This window comes from Silurus aristotelis, assembly GCF_946808225.1.
Source record: "Silurus aristotelis genome assembly, chromosome: 20".
NCBI lineage: Eukaryota > Metazoa > Chordata > Actinopteri > Siluriformes > Siluridae > Silurus > Silurus aristotelis.
Window position 1 is genome coordinate 15,721,481 of NC_139593.1, and position 19,415 is coordinate 15,740,895.

Consider the following 19,415-nt stretch of genomic DNA (forward strand, 5'->3'; position numbering starts at 1 on the left):
CTGGGGTTAAGGTGTTGGTGAGGTTCCTGAATTTTTGATGTTTTGTTCACTTAGTTATAACTTTTGCAATCATGCTGAATAAAAAGCATTGTAAGTTAATTTTCATAGCAAAAAGGGACTTTGCTAATAATTGCAATTCATCCGATCACTCACTGGAAAATGTATGTCTGTGTTATTCTCAAAACATTTGGCCACCACTGTATATAATTACAGGTCATTCAGCAAGCATTTGCCTAATCTAATTTCCCCCCCCCCACACACCTTTAATAGAACTTGGTGGATCTCGCAGGGGCTGAACGTGCGAGTCAGACTGGAGCCGAGGGTAAGCCGAGGTCTCGTCAGTGCAGATGATGATTGTATTATTATATTATACTAGTATTGCTACTGATATTTTGGTCTGTGCTGATTGTTTAAATTCAGGGGCCCGTTTGAAAGAGGGATGCAATATCAATCGCAGTCTCTTTACCCTGGGACAAGTCATCAAGAAACTGTCTGATGAGAGCCAGAAGTAGGAAACACTCTAATACTAATTAAATACCATTTTTGTACACATCAAATTGATCAAACTGGTTTTGCCTTTTGGATTAGAGGCTTATTTGGATGTTTGTTTGGTTTTTTTTGTTTTTTTATGCTGTTTTATACAGTTTATTTGATCGAATTTAGTCCAGAGACGTATGCACAGGCTCTGTGAGGTTAAAGACTGATGTCGGTTTCTGGTTTGAGAAGAATGCAGTGAATGTTGAAGAACCGCTTAAACTATTTCTGGTCACAAAATGGATGCCTTTAAATCTTTAAAACAAAATGGAAAAAGTATGAACTAGGCTAGAAGCAATTACTGAGGGTAGATTAGATTAGTTAACGTATCGAGTAAAACAAAAAAACAACGTATGCGCCAGATACAAGTTGGCATTTTGCATCGTTTCAAATAGTAAATTCGCTATTCTACAGAAGGCACTTAAGTAAATGTGATTTTCTGTTCCTCTGAACCAAAGAAATAAACGCAAACTACAGGTACCATATTGAATTGCAGAGATGCACATTTTTTTTTACATAGTGTTTAATCGAACCAAAATCAGATCGAACTGCATCATAACCGGGTGAATTGTATCACTGAATTGTAGCTGCTTAATATATATCTATAATGTATCGTATCATCGGCTATCCATCGAGATGCAGATCTCTAGTTATGGAGATGCACTTCCATACTAATCTCTAATAATTTACAAAGATTGACTCCCAACACATTCTCCTCTTTTTATACCTGATTTTTATCTAAACATAAAGAGTAATAACACATGACTTTACTTTTCATCTTAAAGGGGTTTCACAAACTACAGAGACAGCAAGCTGACCCGCATCCTCCAGAATTCTCTGGGTGGCAACGCCAAAACGGTCATCATCTGCACCATCACACCTGTAACTGTGGATGAAACTGTGAGCACTTTGCAGGTGAGGAGGAAAGAGCGATTCCCACTGATCATTCATGTCGAATTTCTTTCCTCCGGTGGAAAGTTTATAGATAATTTGATATGTTTGTGTACCAGTTTGCCAGTGCGGCGAAGCGCATGAAGAACGACCCCCATGTCACTGAGGTCTCGGACGACGGTGCGCTTCTCAGAAGATACCGCAATGAAATCGTGGACCTCAAGCGTCGCCTCCAAGAGGTAAATCAGGGGGAAAAAGGATGAGCTCTTGTTAAATTTGTCATTTTTCTGTTTTCTTCGTCTTTTTAATAATTTGATTGCACGTAAAGGTTTCTTCAGTCACCAAAACAACTGTGAACGAGAAGGAGACACTGTTCCAGCTCCTACAGGAGAAAGACCAACTCCAGAGAGATCAGGAAGATCGAATAAGGAACCTAACGAAGCTTTTGGTAACGGCTTCGAATGTGGTCCCTGTGCACAAGGTAATCGCTTTTTTTACTTATTCGTTTGTGTTTCTCCTAGTCTGATTTTTATAGCTCACACTTGTTGCTGTCCTTCAAGATTCCCAAAAGGAGAGTGACCTGGGGCGGAAAGCTCATCAGATCAGCTCGCTTGATGTCGGACGAATACGGAGCCCCTGAATTGAGCTTTGCTGAACCTTTTTTCAAAAAGAGGAAAGCCGATCTTACTGTGACCGAGGAGAGCGAAGGTGGGAATTTTGTTTTTCTCTCAAATCCTTATGTAACATTCCAAAAAACAAAACAAAAAAGCAAGTTACATTTGTTCTTTTGTTCCTGTCTTGCTGTAATTACCTTACACAATCAAACCACTTGGTCCAGAATTCTGATAAACACATTTTGCAAAGACCTGGTGAGAAAGTAATCTTTTAAATTCAAGATGTCGTTTACAATATCCATCCTCTCGTATGTGGGGTGGGAGGGGGGGTCAGAAAGCAACTAGCGCTTTGTAAGTGCTGTTTACCTGTGGCTATATAAATAATTTAACGAGTTTTGTGTGTTTTTTTTTTTTTTTTTTTTTTTTTTTTTTTTTTTTTTTTTTTTTTTTTTTTTTTGGGTGTGTCTCTGCAGACATGGAGGAATTCTCAATTTCAGGTTTTGATGCCGAGGACACCTCTCTAGACCTGGAAATGAACCAGAGTAATGTTACTATGCGCAGCTCTGCCGATGGGTGAGATGACAATTTATATTTTTATACACTCATATATATATATATATATTACTCACTAAAAAAACTAGTAAGCCACAGTTTTGCTTTTCATCTCGACCCCCAATGTCCCAAACACAAACAAGCTAAAGTAACGTGTAGTTATTAAATCATACAGTAAATGTACAAAGAAAGAACAAAATAAGTAAAATACAAAAATTACAAAATATTAATCCTCTTCTGCATCTTCAAGTGACAGCTCAATAGTATCAACATAATTGATCACAGTTTGTTTTATAAAAGGTTTTCAAAGACCCTTTTAATAAAAAAAACATTTTTTTCCAGCTTTTATACACAATTCCTTTTATCCATTGATCATAATGGAGTTTGTACCAAAGCGTTCCTCTTTATTTGTATTTCCACGCTTCACCACTAGAGGGAGATTCACAGTTTACCATTCATTATAAGTTACCTCTGTGACTCTGGTGCATGTTTCCAGACAATAGAGTAGTAAAACGTTTTGTGTTGTCGAAGGCAAATTTGGCTGAAAAGGAATTTCCCAACAGAGCTAAAAGGGTTTTGGAGTGACTAAAATGTTAAAGTATAAAATATTTTAGATCAAAACTCAATCTTGGTCAGGACCCAAACGTGTGATTTGCCGGAGATTGTCGGCACCTACTTGGAAGTGTTCTTTCTGGGTATGTTTAGGGAATTTAATTCTAACTGATTTGTAATCGGACTTTGGAAAACATTACGGGCTCAACAGTAACATGGAAAGAAGTCATTAATGTGCATTTTGGGAACAGACTGAACATGTGGCCAGCAAATTAATAGCAGAGCAGCTACCATTTGTTTCATGTCTGAACCCTCTCGCCTCTCTTCTCCTCTCCTCACCTCTCTGCACCAGCTCACCCCAGCTCATGTTTCGAGTCGAACGATTGGAGCGTCAGTTGGAGAGAGAAACCCAGGAGAAGCACATGGCCGAAGAGAAGAGCGTGACACTGGAGCAGAGGACCCACGAGCTCGAGAAACAACTGCAGACCCTGGAGCAACAGGTGGAGACGACGGTGCAGGAAAAACTGAGTGCTGAGCAGAGGTGTTCCTCACTGGAGCTGAAGATCACAGAACTGGAAAAGCCTTCTGAGCCAGAGAAGGACACCAAAGCCTGCGAGCAGGTGTGAAGAAGTTACGGGCTCATGCCCTACTCAATTATCTCAATTTTGAGACCAATTTAATCAGTAGATTTTGTGTAAAATGAAAATACTTGATATACTGTATGGGGGACAAGTAGACAAGTTACTTCCTTTGTACTAGATGTATTTTAAAGACTCTTTCTCTACAATAGTATCTCGCAGAGGCTGTGCAGCTGTGTCACACACTGAGCTCTGAGAGGGTGAGTGCACTAAAGTTTTCTGAAGTTTCCTGTTTATTCCATTTGCACAGGTACATTTGCAGCGCATGTGTGTTTCTTAACCGCTTTTGTCACAAAAGGTTTACATGAAATCGAAGAGACAGACTTTCGAATAAATTTTCTTCCTGAAATTATATATTTAGTGTGTGTGTCCGTGTGTGTGTGTCCGTGTGTGTGTGTCCGTGTGTGTGTGTCCGTGTGTGTGTGTCCGTGTGTGTGTGTGTCCGTGTGTGTGTGTGTCCGTGTGTGTGTGTGTCCGTGTGTGTGTGTGTCCGTGTGTGTGTGTGTCCGTGTGTGTGTGTCCGTGTGTGTGTGTCCGTGTCCAAATATTAAGAATTATTCAGTAAGCTTTGGATTTGTTATATTGCTTCAGTTTAGCTAGTTATCATGTAAATAATAGTTCATTGAATTCTAAGTAGTAGAAACATAGGAGCGAGTTTCTTTAACCAAAAATAAAAGTATCTTTGCCACCACTCGACATAAAAATGTAACATTCATCAAAACGAAGAAGCTTTAGGTCGGGGAGGAGAAAAAGGAGCAAACCGGCTTTTATTGCAGTCGCTTACAAAACAGCAAACACACAAGTCAGCAGATGCCAAAAGCGCAAATTCAACCCCACATTTTTGTTTTTCTTTTACGATACCCAGTTTAAAATCCTCTAATGCTTTTCTTGAGCTCTGACAAACTGCCGCCTCTCTGCTGATACCATACTCGTTTTGAAAACATCTCTGGTTTTGCTGGCCTGCAATTTGTGCTTTTCATATTTTTAACGATTTTCTTACTTCGCTTACATATAGTTTAATGCATAAAGCTTGCATTTTTGCTTGGTGCAAAAGTAAAGGTTGTATTTTGCTGTATATATTTTTGTGCTTATGCTTTTACTGTTAACTGCCACTACTGAGATTAATAATGTTAAAATTAAGGCTGAATACCAAGTAATGCTGGATGATATTGGCCTTAGCTGTTTTAATGCAAGCTGGCCTATGATACATTTTTAAAAAATAACTTCTGAATGGAAAACAAAAAGCATGTTTTAAATATATTTTAAAAACTCTCTAGTGCATTTGTCAGACCTGGTTACTTTTCATCGGGACGCACGCTGCATGCCTAAATCGCCTTTCGTTTTAAACAGGAAGTGATCGCTGCCGAACGGGACACGCTGAAGGAAAGCGTCGAGCTCCTGACTCAGGATATCATGAAGCTCAAGCAAGACAACGAGGCACTGCTGAACGACAAAGAGACTCTCCTGAGAGACATTGAAGAACGCAAAGACGCAGAGGAGTTCGAGAACCTGGAGAAGGAGAGCAAGAAAGACTATGAGGTCTTTGGGATTTTAAATACATCAATATTTGCATTATTTAAACTGCGCAAATGTCCGTTTTTATGGGATCTACTAAACGCAGCGCCTTTCTCGATGCTTTGTGTGTTTTAGCGAGAGTTGGAGGCCAAGATTTCAGCTTTGAAAACCACTTCAACAGATGCTGAAGATCTGGTCCAAAAGCTGAAGGTATGTGTGTGCGTATGTTATACACATCAGTGTCCAAGGCAAAACTTTCCGAACAGTGTAGTAGAACAACTGTTTTGTTTGTTGCTCTTTTTCCATAGTCTGATCTGGAGCTGATGTCAGGAGAGCTGAAAAAGAAGAACGACTTGGTGGCTGACCTGCAGAGTTTGGTATGTAAAAAGAAGCAAATTCCCGTGGACGATCCAAACATTAGTAATCTCATGGGGAAAGTCTGGAACCATTTTTGTGCCTTCGAGCTACAAAGTGGAGGCGCTTACATATAATTTTTTTTTGATGGTATATACTTGTGCAGTAGATTAGAAACGAGTTTATTAGAGGGACAGTGCATGTAGGATGTTTTGGAGACAAGGTGAGGGAAGCGAGATTTAACTGGTTTGGACATGTGCAGAGGAGGGACATGGGGTATATCGGTAGGAGAATGCTGAGGATGGAGCCACCAGGAAGGAGGAAAATAGGAAGGCCAAGTGGAGGTTTATGCCAAGGAGGAGGTTCATGGATGTGGTGAGGGAAGACATGCAGGTAGATGTTTTGAAAGAGACACATGTAGAGGACGGGGGTATGAAGACTGATGATCCGCTGTGGCGACCCCTAATGGAAGAAGCCAGAATATGATGATACTTGTACAGTGGTTCTCCAAGTGTGGGTGTCCCTCTAGTGGGGAATAAAGACATGACAGGTGGGGAATTCTGGGTTTAGTATAAACTTCCTGACTTTCTGTGTAGGAATTCTTATATAGGAAATGTTGTGGCTTTTTTTTTTTTTTTAACTTTTCCCCCATTTTTTACGTCATTAATTGCCGCTTAAGTTTAGCATATTATAAGTCTCGTGATCTAACGTTGATTTTATTGTGTGTGTGTGTGTGTGTGTGTGTGTGTGTGTGTGGGATGTTTTTTTTGTACAGAACGGTAAGGACCTTGTTCAGGAGGTAACACAGCTACGTCGATCGTTAGACGATGCAGAGGGGCTCAGTTTGGAAACCAAAAAAGAGTGGGCTTTCCTGCGTAGTGAGAACCTCGCCCTTAAAGAAAGAGACGTAAATATCAATCTGATTTGTGTAAAAAAAAAAAAAAAAAAAATTCAAACTTTAATGGCAATTAACACATTGATTGCCAATCTCTCTCTCTCTCTCTCTCTCTCTCTCTCTCTCTCTCTCTCTCTCTCTCTCTCTCTCTCTCTCTCTCTCTCTCTCTCTCTCTCTCTCTCTCTCTCTCTCTCTCTTCTCTCTCCCCTACATTAGGCGGCTTTGAGCCTTCAGTACAGCCAAATGGAGAATGAGGTGAAATCCCTGCGGAGCCAACTAGAACACGAGAAATCCCGGTTCAAGAAAATGCAGGCTGACCTCCAGAAAGAGCTGCTCGGGGCTTTTGATGAGAACACCAAGCTCACTGCTCTTCTGGATGGAAAGGTCCCTAAAAGTGAGTGCCTACGAGTCTTCATTTGTGCGATTATTTATTTAAATAATTTTTGTATTTTTTTTTTATTAGATGTTTTGCCTATTATAACTATATAAAACCCTGATTCAGCATATTCGTGTGTAAAAGTGTACATATTGAGTGCAACTGTCTTTAATTTAGACATTTTAAAGCTTATAGTAGCTGCTTGTTGAGAGCACACAAAAAAAAAAAACAGCATTTGAGTACGCAAGGTGAAGCAACTGTGTTAATCAACATTTGTATTGTTTTTAATGATAATTGCAGATGGCAAGTTGATGTTGCTTTAAAAACAAATCAATTTAATATAACATTGTTTCGACAATTTTAAAACATTTTTTAGAAAAAGACAGTTTGTTTGTTTGTGAAGCATCTAGAATATATAATTAGATTTTGTATAATATTTAAATGATGTATAAAACCCAGCCATTATGGATGCACAAGCCAGTGCACTCTTAGTGCTGGTCCCAAGCCCGGGTAAATGGGGAGGGTTGCGTTTGGAAGGGCATCCAGCGTAAAACGTGCCAAATCAAATATGCGGATCACGAACCTGAATTTCATACCGGATCGGTCGAGGCCCGGGTTAACAATGACCGCCACAGGTATCGTTAGCCGACAGGGTACCGGTGGAAATTGGGTTACTGTTGGCCGAAGGAGGAGAAGGAGAGGAGGAAGACGTCTACAGAGACGGCAGGGAAAGGAGCAGTGTAGGAGAGTAGAGGTTCGGGTTGGTACTTTAAATGTTGGTACCATGAAGGGTAAAGGGAGAGAGATAGCTGATATGATGAAGAGGAGAAAGGTAGATATGTTGTGTGTTCAGGAGACCAAGTGGAAAGGGAGTAAGGCCAGGAACATTGGAGGTGGGTTTAAACTGTTTTATCATGGTGTGGCTGGAAAGAGAAATAGTGTAGGGGTGATTCTGAAGGAAGAGTACAGTAAGAGTGTAGTGGAGGTGAAGAGAGTTTCTGATAGGGTGATGATCGAGAAGGTTGAAGTTGAAGGGATGATGATAAATGTCATCCGTGCCTATGCTCCACAAGTTGGCTGTGAGATGGAGGAGAAGGAAAGATTCTGGAGTGAATTAGATGAAGTGGTAGATGGTGTACCTAGGAAAGAAAGATTGGTGATTGGGGCAGACTGTAATGGGCATGTAGGTGAAGGGAACAGAGGTGATGAGGAGGTGACGGGTAGGTATGGTTTTAAGGAGAGGAATGTGGAAGGGCAGATGGTGGTAGATTTTGCTAAAAGGATGGAAATGGCAGTGGTGAACACGTATTTTAAGAAGAAGGAGGATCATAGGGTGACGTATAAGAGTGGAGGAAGGTGCACACAGGTGGACTTTGTTCTATGTAGGAGATGCAACCTGAAGGAGATTGGAGACTGTAAGGTGTTGGCAGGGGGACAGTGTAGCTAGACAGCATCGGATGGTGGTCTGTAGGATGATTTTGGAGGTGAAGAAGAAGAGGATGAGAGTGAGGACTGAAAGAAGAATAAGATGGTGGAAACTGAAGGAGGAAGAGTGTAGTGTGAGGTTCAGGAAAGAGGTCAGACAGGGGCTCGGTGGTGGTGAAGAGGTGCTGGATTATTGGGCAACTACTGCAGGAGTGATGAGGGAGGCAGCTAGAAAAGTACTTGGTGTGACATCTGGAAATAGAAAGCAAGACAAGGAGACATGGTGGTGGAATAAGGAAGTGCAGGAGAGCATAAGGAAAAAGAGATTGGCAAAACAGAAGTGGGATCGACAGAGTGATGAGAAAAGTAGGCAGGAGTACAAGGAGATGTGGCAGCAGGTAAAAAGGGATGTGGCGAAAGCCAAGGAAAAGGCATATGAGGAGCTGTATGAGAGGTTGGACACTAAGGAAGGAGAAAAGGATTTATACCGATTGGCCAGGCAGAGAAACCGAGCTGGGAAGGATGTGCTTAGAGCAATAAAGGATGGAGAGGGAAATGTGTTGACTAGTGAGGAGAGTGTGTTGAGAAGGTGGAGGAAGTATTTTGAGCAGCTGATGAATGAGGAAAATCAGAGAGAGAGAAGGTTGGATGATGTGGAGTTGGTGAAGCAGGATGTAGATAGGATTAGTAAGGAGGAAGTGAGAGCAGCGATTAAGAGGATGAAGAATGGAAAGTCGGTTGGACCAGATGACATACCGGTAGAAGCATGGAGATGTTTAGGAGAGATGGCAGTGGAGTTTTTAACCAGATTGTTTAACAGGATTTTGGAAGGTGAGAAGATGCCTGAGGAATGGAGAAGGAGTGTGCTGGTACCGATCTTTAAGCATAAGGGTGATGTGCAGACCTGCAGTAACTACAGGGGAATTAAGTTGATCAGTCACACCATGAAGTTATGGTAAAAAGTAGTGGAAGCCAGGCTGAGAGAAGAGGTGACCATCTGCGAGCAACAGTATGGTTTCATGCCGAGGAAGAGCACCACAGACGCATTATTTGCTTTGAGGATGTTGATTGAAAAGGACAGAAGGAATTGCATTGTGTATTTGTGGATTTAGAGAAAGCGTACGACAGAGTGCCAAGAGAGGAGTTGTGGTATTGTATGAGGAAGTCAGGTGTGTCAGAGAAGTATGTGAGGGTGGTGCAGGACATGTATGAGGACAGTGTGACGGCAGTGAAGTGTGCAGTAGGAAAGACAGACTGGTTCAGGGTGAAGGTTGGACTGCATCAAGGATCGGCCCTGAGCCCTTTCCTGTTTGCAGTGGTGATGGACAGGTTGACGGACGAGGTCAGACAGGAGTCTCCCTGGACTATGATGTTTGCAGATGATATTGTGATTTGTGGTGAGAGTAGGGAGCAGGTTGGGAAGAGCCTGGAGAGGTGGAGATATGCGCTGGAGAGAAGGGGAATGAAAGTCAGTAGGAGTAAAACAGAGTACATGTGTGTGAATGAGGGGGAGGGCGGTGGAGTGATGCGGTTGCAGGGAGAAAAGAGGTGGAGAAGGTGGAGGAGTTCAGGTACCTGGGGTCAACAGTGCAAAGTAATGGAGAGTGTGTTAGAGAAGTAAAGAAAAGAGTGCAGGCAGGGTGGAGTGGGTGGAGAAGAGTGACAGGAGTGATTTGTGATAGTAGGGTATCTGCAAGAGTGAAAGGGAAAGTTTATAGGACTGTGGTGAGACCTGTGATGTTGTATGGATTAGAGACAGTGGCATTGATTAAAAGACAGGAGGTGGAGCCAGAGGTAGCAGAGCTGAGGATGTTGAGGTTTTCGTTGGGAGTGACGAGGATGGACAAGATTAGAAATGAGTTTATTAGAGGGACAGCGCATGTAGGATGTCTTGGTGAAAAGGTGAGGGAGGCGAGATTGAGATGGTTTGGACATGTGCAGAGGAGGGACATGAATTATATTGGTAGGAGAATGCTGAGGATGGAGTCATCAGGTAGGAGGAAAAGAGGAAGGCCAAGGAGGAGGTTCATGGATGTGGTGAGGGAAGACATGCAGGCAGTTGGTGTAAAAGAGGCAGATGTAGAGGACAGGGTGGTATGGAGATGGATGATCCGCTGTGGCGACCCCTAATGGGAGCAGCCGAAAGAAGAAGAAGAAGAAGATTTAAATGATGTATAAGAACGGAACGGAGAAACACAGCAAGCAAACGGGTTTGATTAGAGGGAAAAAAAAAATTTTTGGTGTCAAAAATTTATAATCCTTTGCTGAAAACCACAGCTTTTTTTCTGCTGCCAGTTGACTCTGGACTCTCCAGTTTTTCGCAAGTGGCTGTTTATCTTGGGCTGCTCAAGTTATGGGTTTAGCATGAACTAAACAATAACAGCATTCGTTGACTTTCGTCAAATTTCGTTATCGATTTGTTGTTGAAGCCAGAATTTAAATAGAAATGATTAAAAACTAAATCTGTGATGAAATAAACCTTTTTTTCGTCTTCGTTTTTTTTTTTAATAAGATGTACTTGATAATCTGACGTTGGAGAAAACCGTTGCCGAATTAAAGAAAGAACTTGAGAAGAGCCAGGAGAGTGAAAGAGCTCTGCAAAGCAAAACAGAAGAATTAAAAGCCCTAGAGGAACTTCCAGCTAAAGTGGATGATTTGTTGAGACAGGTGAGAACTTTATTTACCATACCAAGAACGCCATAATATTTATTTATATTAATATTAGGATGCGTAAATTTGGCTTTAAAATTATTTAACGGACCAATATATGCGAAATAAAAATTATAATTATTTTGTTTCAAGGAGCAGAATGGCCAAGCTTTTATTATTTGTTTGAGCTCTTTTGCTTGGATTTGGATGTATACTTTGGTCATGCTGGAAGCTGTAGGTTCTTAATTGGAGCAGCTACATTTTTAATTTTGAAGAATTTTAATAAAATTGAATGAGTATCAACAACAACAAATGCATTTTTATTTAATTATTTTTTGTGGTGTATATCTAAATAGACACTGCAGATATGGATGTGGTTTTTTTTTTGCAGTATGAGTTTTGAGATGTTATATTAAAAAAAGGTCATTCTTTTAGACTCTGTTGACTGACAAGTCACAGATTTACGTTTTATAATTTTTTTAATGTATTTATTTTAATTCATTTATTTTTCCTGTTTTTTCTTCTGGACTTTGTTACATTTACTTAATAAAATGAATTTGTTTTTAATGCATTCATATAGTTTACACAAGTACATTCCCTTTAAACATATCTTTAAAAAAAACCCTCATCATTCCTTGTGTTGTGCATCATCTGTTCTCAGGTGTGTGAGCTCACGGGTGAGCTTTACTCTGTACAAGAGGAGCGGGACAATCTTGTCTCTGCTCAGACAATCGCCACTGAGGACCATGAAAGACTGAAAGGAGAGGCTGTAAAGGCCCAGGTGGATCTTGAGAAAATCCAGAAGGATTTGGCTGATGCAGAACTCAAGGAAATTCAGCACACTGAGACCGCACAGCAACTCTCAACAGTCCAGACAAACCTGGAATCCCTTTTGGAGGAGAACAGGAGTCTTCTCAGTGCCTTGGAGGATGCTAAACAGAAGGTCAGTACACTTAATTTGCAGTTGAAAAAGTTTGACTGCTAAGATTTTCATCGGTTTATAATCCCCTATGGTTTTTTTTCAATTTTTTATTCATAGTCTGTGCAGTTGGTTGAGGAACTGGATTTACTTGGTTGTGAAAGAGAGAGGCATCTGTCAGAGTTGACCGCCATAACTGAAGAGAGAAACCAGCTTCAGGAAGCAATTTGTAGTAAAGAATCTGAGCAAGCACAGAATGTTCAGGACCTCCAACTAGAGCTGCAGGCTCTTAAGGAGGAGAGAGATCAACTAAAGACCGACATGGAGGAAAATGTGGAACTGGTATGCATGTGATTTTTGTAAATAAAAATCCTGTTTTGTATCATTGTTTTGTCACATATTTGCCAGCAGCCTAACACGGACATTATGACTATACTCGCTTTTTTATCCTTGTTGCCTTTTTACTTTGAATTTATGCTCTGAAATTTTTGGTGTGCAATTTTAGATGATTGAAAATCAAGAGCAATTGAGGGCAGCTCTGGAGGCGACAAAAGCGCAAGAGGTGAAAATACTTCAACTGGAGGCGGAAACCGCTCAACTGGAGTCCCGACTGTCGGATACAGCTGAGAACAGTGCTGTGGAGGACCTGCAAATTCAGGTCATTTCAATTTTGTTGAATACCCTATACAGGTAGTCCTCGACTTGCAATGGAGATGCTAAACCCATTATAACTTAAATGTGGTATGTGGAGACATGGCCTAGCCTACAGAGGAGTCTTAAAAACTAACAAACCCCATCGGGATCGATCATCAAAGCAGTATATAACTTGGCAAAACAATCATTTTGATTGTATTTGGCAGTGGAGGGGCCACGCTGCTACGTATGCCTGCGTCCGGGGCCTGCTTGTAGTCCAGAAACTGAAAAATACATTGGTGCATCAGCAGATTTGGTCCTCAACCCCTGGTTCATGACCCAGTACAGGTCATGCGAGAACTGCTACCGAAACTTCCAGGAAAAATGTCCATCGATTGTGTTCTTTATTGTGCGTTTAACACTTTTTTATTTATTAAGCATTAAACTATTGGTCCTTGCAAGTTTCTTCAGTGGAGGAGTTCCTAAATACATTGACACAAACACGTACATGCCCCAGTAGCTAATCCATTTTAAAAACACTGGAGATCCCTGATTTAACAGCATTAACCCAATCATCCAAACCAGCAATTCATCTGTGGATTGTAACCAAGACATGGGTTGATGGCATGGCTTCCAGCTACATTAGTACCAGCCAATTATACATACAGAAATTTGCGTATCCCTCCACCATGCTTGGTGCACCAGAATGTCCTTAACTGAGCTGTTTGGTTTCCAGGTGAAGCAGCTGAAAGAGGATCTGGAGGCAGCGCATGCTGAAAGAGGCAATGGTGCATCTGAGAGCGCTCTCGACTCGGAGTCGGAGAGGATGCAGAGCACGATCGGCTCTCTGACTGAAGAGCGAGACCAGCTTCTAGAGATTCTGCAAGGACTAAGAGAAGAGAAAAGCCAGTTGAAGAGTGAAATCGAGGCAAAAGATGAAATGGTGAGGGAATTTGTTTTCAATTCAAGGCACATGCAAAGCATTGGAGTTTAAAGATTAATTCTAGTGGGGTTTTTATATACAAATTTAAACTTGATTCTACTATTAGATCATCCGTTTCCAGTCGGAGCTGAACGAGAAGCAGTTTTCCGACTCTAATTGCATAATTAATGAGGAGAATGAAGTTCATCTACAACAGGTATTGCGCTCACGCGTTCGGGATGCGATTTGGCGTTCGGATTTCTGTTGCCGTTATGTAATATTCTGTTCATCTCTAGATTCAGGATCTTAAGGAGGCAGCCGAAAAGTTGACTCAGGAGAATTCCCTACTTAAAGCAGAACTTCAGGATACGACTGACAAGGTAGGACCCCATCATGCTTGGGGCTTTATACTGTACAAATTACTTTGATTGTTGTTGTTTTGGAAAACAGCAGACATCCCTAATGCAGTCTTTTAGAAGGTCCTGGTTGGTCTGTGTGGGGAAAGAAGGATGCAGTCAGGTCTGAGAAACAATCGACAAATGTTAGTGAATCATAACATGAGTGATGGAGGGAGAGAGATAGAACTCATCATTGCAAAGTGCTGATAAATTGTTTCTTTTAGTAATTGGGTATTCTGACAATTATTCCATCGATTAATCTGATAAGAAGTACTTCTTTATTGAAGAGCAATACTAAATAAGGGAGAAAAAATAAGGCAGGTCTTTTAAAATGAAGAAAAATCTCATTTATCGCTGAAACTGCCTACAAGAAAATCTGTGAAAACCAACATGTAACATTTTACATCAAAATACAAATAGTGCGTTCAAAAAGTCCCCCCTCAGTGGCCGCGTACAGTAGGCTATGGGAAACCATTTGTTTAATGAAACTCATAATTATTCTTTCATGTATTTATTTATTATATCTCACACAGTATCGCAATGTGGTTTAATAAATAAAAATATAAAAAAAATCAATTTCAAACTACTTTAAAAACGGTAACCGCGCTGAGCTACAACAGGTATTGCGCTCAACAGGTTTTCTTTGTTTTAGTGTGAAATTATCACAAACTTTCTGGTGTTTTCTTCGGCCTGAATCTTCTCCTCGCCCCTTGCTGTTTTCTGTTTTCTCCGTTCCTCCATTTTTCATTCTGCAGCGTCTTGTGTGTGACCTGTCCAGAGTTTAGCAGCCGGTGCATCAGTAGGAACGGTCCATTTGTGCACATCTGTAAATGGACTAAACAATTTTTGTTATCCAATTGCTTGAGGAATTGTTTCAGCCCTAAATACAAGTACTGAAGAAAAAAGTAGTAATAATTGTGTGTAATATATTATATTATGATTATATATATTAATTATATAATATTGTATAATACATGTTGGGGGAGGGTGGTTTTAGGGAGCCTGTCTAATTGCGCATTCGCAGATTTTTCGTGTGTGTGTTCATCAAAACCAGGGGTGCCACACACCTTTTCAGCATGCGAACTACTTATAAAATGTCTAAGTCAAAATGATCTACCTACTATAAAAATGCATAAATAATTATGAATTTTTTCCAATGTCATGCGATCTACCCACAATACCTTTGCGATCGTCTGGTAGATTGCAAACGACGTACACCCAATACATACCCACACCCCTGCTCTAAACCTTTTAATTAAAGTTCACCCCAATGAGCAACAAACACCCCTAAATCCTGACAGTCACATGCTTGTTTCATGGCTATAAAGACAAACGTTTACACTGGTTATATTTATGATCCATCTCCTTTTGGAACAGGATGTCAATTTATAGTGTTTTTTTACAGAACTGGAGTTTCTGAACTACAGACATTTTTTCCACCCTAGTAGGTGAGGTAGCTGATATGATGGAGAGGAGAAAGGTAGATATTCTGTGTGTTCAGGAGACCAAGTGGAAAGGGAGTAAGGCCAGGAACATTGGAGGTGGGTTTAAACTGTTTTATCATGGTGTGGATGGGAAGAGAAATGGTGTAGGGGTGATTCTGAAGGAAGAGTACAGCAAGAGTGTAGTGGAGGTAAAGAGAGTTTCTGATAGGGTGATGATCGTGAAGGTGGAAGTTGAAGGGATGATGATAAATGTAATCAGTGCCTATGCTCCACAAGTTGGCTGTGAGATGGAGGAGAAGGAAAGATTCTGGAGTGAATTAGATGAAGTGGTAGATGGTGTACCTAGGAAAGAAAGATTGGTGATTGGGGCAGACTTTAATGGGCATGTAGGTGAAGGGAACAGAGGTAATGAGGAGGTGATGGGTAGGTATGGTTTTAAGGAGAGGAATGTGGAAGGGCAGATGGTGGTAGATTTTGCTAAAAGGATGGAAATGGCAGTGGTGAACACGTATTTTAAGAAGAAGGAGGATCATAGGGTGACGTATAAGAGTGGAGGGAGGTGCACACAGGTGGATTATGTTCTGTGTAGGAGATGCAACCTGAAGGAGATTGGAGACTGTAAGGTGTTGGCGGGGGACAGTGTAGCTAGACAGCATCGGATGGTGGTCTGTAGGATGGTTTTGGAGGCGAAGAAGAAGAGGAGGAAAGTAAGGATTGAAAGAAGAATAAGATGGTGGAAACTGAAGGAGGAAGAGTGTAGTGTGAGGTTCAGGGAAGAGGTCAGACAGGGGCTTGGTGGTGGTGAAGAGGTGCCGGATGATTGGGCAACTACTGCAGGAGTGATAAGGGAGACAGCTAGAAAAGTACTTGGTGTGACATCTGGAAATAGAAAGCAAGACAAGGAGACGTGGTGGTGGAATGAGGAAGTGCAGGAGAGCATTAGGGGTAAGAGGTTGGCAAAACAGAAGTGGGATCGACAGAGTGATGAGAAGAGTAGGCAGGAGTACAAGGAGATGCGGCAGCAGGTAAAAAGGGATGTGGCGAAAGCCAAGGAAAAGGCATATGAGGAGCTGTATAAGAGGTTGGACACTAAGGAAGGAGAAAAGGATTTATACCGATTGGCCAGGCAGAGGGACCGAGCTGGAAAAGATGTACTGCAAGTTAGAGCAATAAAGAATGGAGAGGGAAATGTGTTGACTAGTGAGGAGAGTGTGTTGAGAAGGTGGAGGGAGTATTTTGAGCAGCTGATGAATGAGGAAAATCGGAGAGAGAGAGAAGGTTGGAGGATGTGGAGTTGGTGAAGCAGGATGTAGATAGGATTAGTAAGGAGGAAGAATGGAAAGTCGGTTGGACCAGATGACATACCGGTAGAAGCGTGGAGATGTTTAGGAGAGATGGCAGTGGAGTTTTTAACCAGATTGTTTAACAGGATTCTGGAAGGGGAGAGGATGCCTGAGGAATGGAGAAGGAGTGTGCTGGTACCGATCTTTAAGCATAAGGGAGATGTGCAGACCTGCAGTAACTACAGGGGAATTAAGTTGATCAGTCACACCATGAAGTTATGGGAAAGTGTAGTGGAAGCCAGGCTGAGAGAAGAGGTGACCATCTGTGAGCAACAGTATGGTTTCATGCCGAGGAAGAGCACCACAGATGCCTTATTTGCTTTGAGGATGCTGATGAAGTATAGAGAAGGACAGAAGGAATTGCATTGTGTATTTGTGGTTTTAGAGAAAGCGTACGACAGGGTGCCGAGAGAGGAGTTGTGGTATTGTGTGAGGAAGTCAGGTGTGTCAGAGAAGTATGTGAGGGTGGTGCAGGACATGTATGAGGACAGTGTGACGGCAGTGAAGTGTGCAGAAGGTACGACAGACTGGTTCAAGGTGAAGGTTGGACTGCATCAAGGATCGGCCCTGAGCCCTTTCCTGTTTGCAGTGGTGATGGACAGGTTGACGGACGAGGTCAGACAGGAGTCTCCCTGGACTATGATGTTTGCAGATGATATTGTGATTTGTGGTGAGAGTAGAGAGCAGGTTGAGAAGAGCCTGGAGAGGTGAAGATATGCGCTGGAGAGAAGGGGAATGAAAGTCAGTAGGAGTAAGACAGAGTACATGTGTGTGAATGAGAGGGAGGGCAGTGGAGTGATGCGGTTGCAGAAAGAGAAAAGGTGGAGGAGTTCAGGTACCTGGGGTCAACAGTGCAAAGTAATGGAGAGTGTGTTAGAGAAGTAAAGAAAAGAGTGCAGGCAGGGTGGAGTGGGTGGAGAAGAGTGACAGGAGTGATTTGTGATAGTAGGGTATCTGCAAGAATGAAAGGGAAAGTTTATAGGACTGTGGTGAGACCTGCGATGTTGTATGGATTAGAGACAGTGGCATTGAGTAAAAGACAGGAGGTGGAGCTGGAGGTAGCAGAGCTAAGGATGTTAAGGTTTTCGTTGGGAGTGACGAGGATGGACAAGATTAGAAATGAGTTTATTAGAGGGACAGCACATGTAGGATGTTTTGGTGACAAGGTGAGGGAGGCGAGATTGAGATGGTTTGGACATGTGCAGAGAAGGGACATGAATTATATTGGTAGAAAAATGCTGAAGATGGAGCCACCAGGTAGGAGGAAAAGAGGAAGGCCAAGGAGGAGGTTCATGGATGTGGTGAGGAAAGACATGCAGGTAGTTGGTGTGAAAGAGGCAGATGTAGAGGACAGGGTGGTAAGGAGACGGATGATCCGCTGTGGCGACCCCTAATGGGAGCAGCCGAAAGAAGAAGAAGAAGACATTTTTTCCACCCTGTTTATTTAAAAAAAAGAAACTGACTTGCATTAAGGCGCTGGGTTGCCGATCGGAAGGTCTGGGGTTCAAGCCCCGGTATCGCCAGGCTGCCACCCTTGGGCCCTTGAGCAAGGCCCTTAACCCTCTATGCTCCAGGGATCCCTTACGAGGGAAATATCAAGGTCCGTGACGTCATAGTGACGTGGGGCCGCCTTCCCGTGGGCTCACCACCTGCAGGAGGGACCGTAAGGGACGGTGCTGTAAAGATTGGGCAGCAGTCGAAGGCGGGGTATGCCTGCTTAGACTGCTGCCCCCGCGACCCGAATTACGGATAAGCGGGAGAAAATGGATGGATGGATGGACTTGCATTACTGTTTCAACTACATGTATTATAATGCTCTAGTGTTATTTCTTTTGACCAAAAAAAAAAAATACTGAACAAACACATTTTCCGCAATATGCTGTGATGTAATGGGCGTGATCTTTGTTTTATTCCCAGCTTGGTGGGCTCTCGGAAACTCTCAGGGCTGCTCAAGATGAAAATAGCAACTCGCTCGTCGCCCAGTCTGCCTCGAACGAAGAAAGCGCAAGACTCAAAGACGAATTGGAAAAGGCCCAAGAGGAACTCGTCAGGATGGAAAGTGAAATGATTGAATCACAGCTGAAGGAAGCTGAAGTCAGCCAGCAGCACATTGAAACCGCTGAGCAGCTTGCAAAGACTCAAGCAGACCTGGAGCACTTGACTGTGGAAAATAGCAAATTGCTTGCATCTTTGGAAGAAGCCAACCAAAAAGTGAGTTTCCATGCACAAATCAAAGGAATGGATTTATTTTTGCCGGGTGACTTTTATTCCTTTTCCACAGAAAGTTAAGTGCACTTTTATGTATGTTCTATATAGACAGTGCAGCTGGAGGAAGAACTCGATTCTCTTCATTGTGAAAGAGAGCAGCCTTCGAGCAACGAGATTGAGGGAGCTTGTGAACCAGAAGTTGAGATCCTACGTACCACAGTTACCTCAGTGACCGAGGAGAGAAACCAGCTTCAGGAGATTCTTCAGAGTCTGAGAGAAGAACACAGCCAGCTAAAGAAAGATCTGGAAGAGAGCAATGACATGGTAACACTTTCAGATTGCATGGTAACACACCAGATTTCATACTGAACATAACTGTAACGTATCAATGGATGGTGGAACTGATGAATATTCGCTTCAGCTCATACAGGTGCAGGAGAAGGCAACTCTGAGTGATATCAGTTCACAACAAGAAGCCACCTGTGTACAAGATGAACTTCAACAAGTGAGTGAGATTTCATTATATATACTGCTCCAAGGAGTCAAGGGAAC

General features: G+C 42.1%; 1 protein-coding gene across 5 annotated transcripts in view; it reads left to right on the plus strand.

Annotated features, from left to right (window-relative positions):
• Window positions 1-19,415, plus strand: part of cenpe (centromere protein E) — a 38,246-nt gene that overhangs the window by 3,649 nt on the left and 15,182 nt on the right. For 4 of the 5 annotated variants that reach the window (XM_083522239.1, XM_083522242.1, XM_083522243.1 and 1 more), the window contains exons 9-32: window positions 271-322; window positions 421-508; window positions 1,320-1,449; window positions 1,545-1,664; window positions 1,754-1,906; window positions 1,986-2,133; window positions 2,513-2,612; window positions 3,496-3,763; window positions 3,934-3,981; window positions 5,132-5,320; window positions 5,432-5,506; window positions 5,605-5,673; window positions 6,426-6,557; window positions 6,762-6,939; window positions 10,859-11,013; window positions 11,657-11,938; window positions 12,035-12,256; window positions 12,420-12,572; window positions 13,284-13,490; window positions 13,597-13,686; window positions 13,766-13,849; window positions 18,573-18,866; window positions 18,972-19,187; window positions 19,285-19,368. In XM_083522239.1, the coding sequence (XP_083378365.1) occupies window positions 271-322; window positions 421-508; window positions 1,320-1,449; window positions 1,545-1,664; window positions 1,754-1,906; window positions 1,986-2,133; window positions 2,513-2,612; window positions 3,496-3,763; window positions 3,934-3,981; window positions 5,132-5,320; window positions 5,432-5,506; window positions 5,605-5,673; window positions 6,426-6,557; window positions 6,762-6,939; window positions 10,859-11,013; window positions 11,657-11,938; window positions 12,035-12,256; window positions 12,420-12,572; window positions 13,284-13,490; window positions 13,597-13,686; window positions 13,766-13,849; window positions 18,573-18,866; window positions 18,972-19,187; window positions 19,285-19,368 (3,537 nt within the window). The remainder of the gene's footprint in view (window positions 1-270; window positions 323-420; window positions 509-1,319; window positions 1,450-1,544; window positions 1,665-1,753; window positions 1,907-1,985; window positions 2,134-2,512; window positions 2,613-3,495; window positions 3,764-3,933; window positions 3,982-5,131; window positions 5,321-5,431; window positions 5,507-5,604; window positions 5,674-6,425; window positions 6,558-6,761; window positions 6,940-10,858; window positions 11,014-11,656; window positions 11,939-12,034; window positions 12,257-12,419; window positions 12,573-13,283; window positions 13,491-13,596; window positions 13,687-13,765; window positions 13,850-18,572; window positions 18,867-18,971; window positions 19,188-19,284; window positions 19,369-19,415) is intronic. The other variant, XM_083522241.1, reaches the window with a different exon arrangement.